Here is a 2,500-nt window from a genome sequence, read left to right as displayed (position 1 = left end):
GGTGGTGGCAGCTGTCCTCATCTGGCTCAGGGTTTGTCGTAGGGCTGGTGGAAATGGTGGCAGCGAGGACGGTAGCTCGGAGGGCAGGGACCGACGGCCCTCCAGCCACAGCAAGGACGGCGGCTCCACGGACCTGGCGTCGGAGGTCACGCAGGCGGACGAGAGGAACCCAGACATCATCTCTCACACTCCTGGTGAGAGAAGCGCCTTGGTGTTCTCAGATGACGCTTCCTTTCAGTGTCTTCTTATTTGTCTTTCTCCTTTTTTCTTTACTTCTCTCCCTTCGGACTTTTCTTCTTCTTCGTCCTTTGTTCTTCTCTGTTTTCTCTTCTTTTCTGTGCCTTTATACTCCTTTTTTCGTCTTTTCTTTTTTCTCTCAGTATCTTTTCCATTTCCTTTTTGCTTCCCTTCTTCTACCTTTTTCTCTGTCTTTCTTATATTCTCTGTCTTCTTTTCTCTTCATCTCACTTTTACTTTTCTTCCCTGTCTCCATTTCTTTGATTTATCTGTCTCTTTTTTTCTGAATTCTTTCCCTCTCTTCTCTAGTTTTTTGTTTTTTTTCATTGTCTGTCTCCTTTGTTTTCTTTTTCCATACTTTTTTTTATTTTCTTCCTTGTCTTCTTTTCTATATCTCCCCGTCTTTCTTCCTTTTCTTTTATGCCCCCTTTCCTTTAGTTCTCTGCCTCTATTCCTTTCTTCTCCTTCTCTGTTTTCTTTCTCCTCTCTTTTAGACATTTCAATATCTGTTTCTTTTATTTTTTGTTTCTATCACTTTACTTCTGTGTCTTTCTCCTTTTTTTAAATTTGTCTCCATTTCTTTTCTTCTCTGTCTCCCATTCTTTTCTTCTCCGTACCTTTCTTTCTTCTCTCTCACTCTCTCTTTTCCTTTCTTTCTCTGCCATTTTTTAATTTTCTTGTCTCATTTTCTTTTCTTCTGTGTCTCTTTTCTCTTTTTTCTTTTTTGTTTTCTTTTCTTTTTTTTACCTTGTATCTCTTCATCTTCACTTCTCAGCTTGTTGTTGTTGTTGTTGTTGTTGCTTTATTGTTTTTTTTCCGCCTCTCTTTCCTTTATCATCTTTCCCTTAATTTTATTATTTTATCTGCGGTCTTTATCTTGCTTCTTTTCTTTCTGTCTGTTTACCTCAACATAAATAAATAAATCTATAAAGAGGTAAAAAAAAAATATATATAATAAAGAAAGAGAAAAAGAAAAAGTATGTAGTGAGGACATTTCCTTTGAGTGGATATCGCGTGCGAACATCATCCGATTATTTTTTTCTCTCTCTAATATTGCAATGTTCGTGAGATATGAAGCGTACTTGTGTGTTTTTTCTATTGTGGGAACAGTGTAAATCATATATGTTATGCTATGTATGTGTGGACGTATGTATATACAATTACAAACACATCTTATCTATAATATACAGACACACATACACACACACATACACACACACATACAAACACGCATACACACACATATAAACACACAAAGATACCCACGCGTGCTCTTTGTGGCTTATCATTTGCAAACGCAGATGCACACACACACACACAAACACACACACACCAAAACACCCAGATACATATAAACACACAAAGATACCCACACGTGCTCTATGTGGCTTGTGATTTGCAAACGCAGATACGAAAAGCATATTCAAGGTTGGACAAGACGCTAGTTCTGTTCTTGCTCTGTGGTTGACTCAGTAAATAGAAGGCATAAGAGAGCTAAGATATCATGTGCACTGTCATCCCCCGAACACGCAGATCCGACCGAGTGTGTGGAGAAATGCGGAGACATCGCTACCATATCGACAACTTCGTCATTTTATCTACCCAATGGCGGTCCAAAATATCCATCTGCTGCTGCAACAGCACCTGTGGCCTCGTCTGTGGCTCCTGTTGTCACACCTGCCCCTACGACGGTAAGCATGCCTTGAGGTATCATGATTAATCAACTTGATTGTTTTGATCGATTTGGTTAACAGCGAGTGAGGGATATATAGAAGGGAGAGCTATGGCAGGACAGAATATGTGCACTTTGCTCGATGTTTTATGCATACACATATATATCTATTTATGTATATATCTCTATCTATCTTTCTTTCTGTCTATACATACTTACACACACACACACATACATACACACACACCTATACACACACACACACACACACACACACACACACACACACACACACACACACACACACACACACACACACACACACACACACACACACACACACACACACACACACACACACTTACACACACACACACACACTTACATACACACACACATACACACAAACAGACATAAAGTATCAAAGGAACCACGAGAACTAACTCCTCAACGGGTATTGAGATTGCCGCTGGCATCTTCCTAAATAACATTCCAACAAATTCAAGCTACATCCATTTACATTTCTATACAACCTAGCTACATTCAGTGTAGAGAAATTCCATATTCAAGCTACATATAAATTGCTTTCGA

General features: G+C 39.3%; 1 protein-coding gene across 6 annotated transcripts in view; it reads left to right on the top strand.

The window, feature by feature from the left end:
- Window positions 1–2,500, top strand: part of LOC125047997 (nephrin-like) — a 227,489-nt gene that overhangs the window by 218,513 nt on the left and 6,476 nt on the right. For 3 of the 6 annotated variants that reach the window (XM_047646586.1, XM_047646578.1, XM_047646569.1), the window contains exons 15-16: window positions 1–194; window positions 1,771–1,928. The exon at window positions 1–194 is cut by the window's left edge and continues 82 nt beyond it. In XM_047646586.1, the coding sequence (XP_047502542.1) occupies window positions 1–194; window positions 1,771–1,928 (352 nt within the window). The remainder of the gene's footprint in view (window positions 195–1,770; window positions 1,929–2,500) is intronic. The other 3 variants (XM_047646603.1, XM_047646610.1, XM_047646596.1) reach the window with 1 other exon arrangement.

This window comes from Penaeus chinensis, chromosome 4 (genome assembly GCF_019202785.1).
Source record: "Penaeus chinensis breed Huanghai No. 1 chromosome 4, ASM1920278v2, whole genome shotgun sequence".
In the NCBI taxonomy this organism is placed as follows: Eukaryota; Metazoa; Arthropoda; class Malacostraca; order Decapoda; family Penaeidae; genus Penaeus; species Penaeus chinensis.
This window is presented reverse-complemented; position numbering and strand designations above follow the sequence as displayed.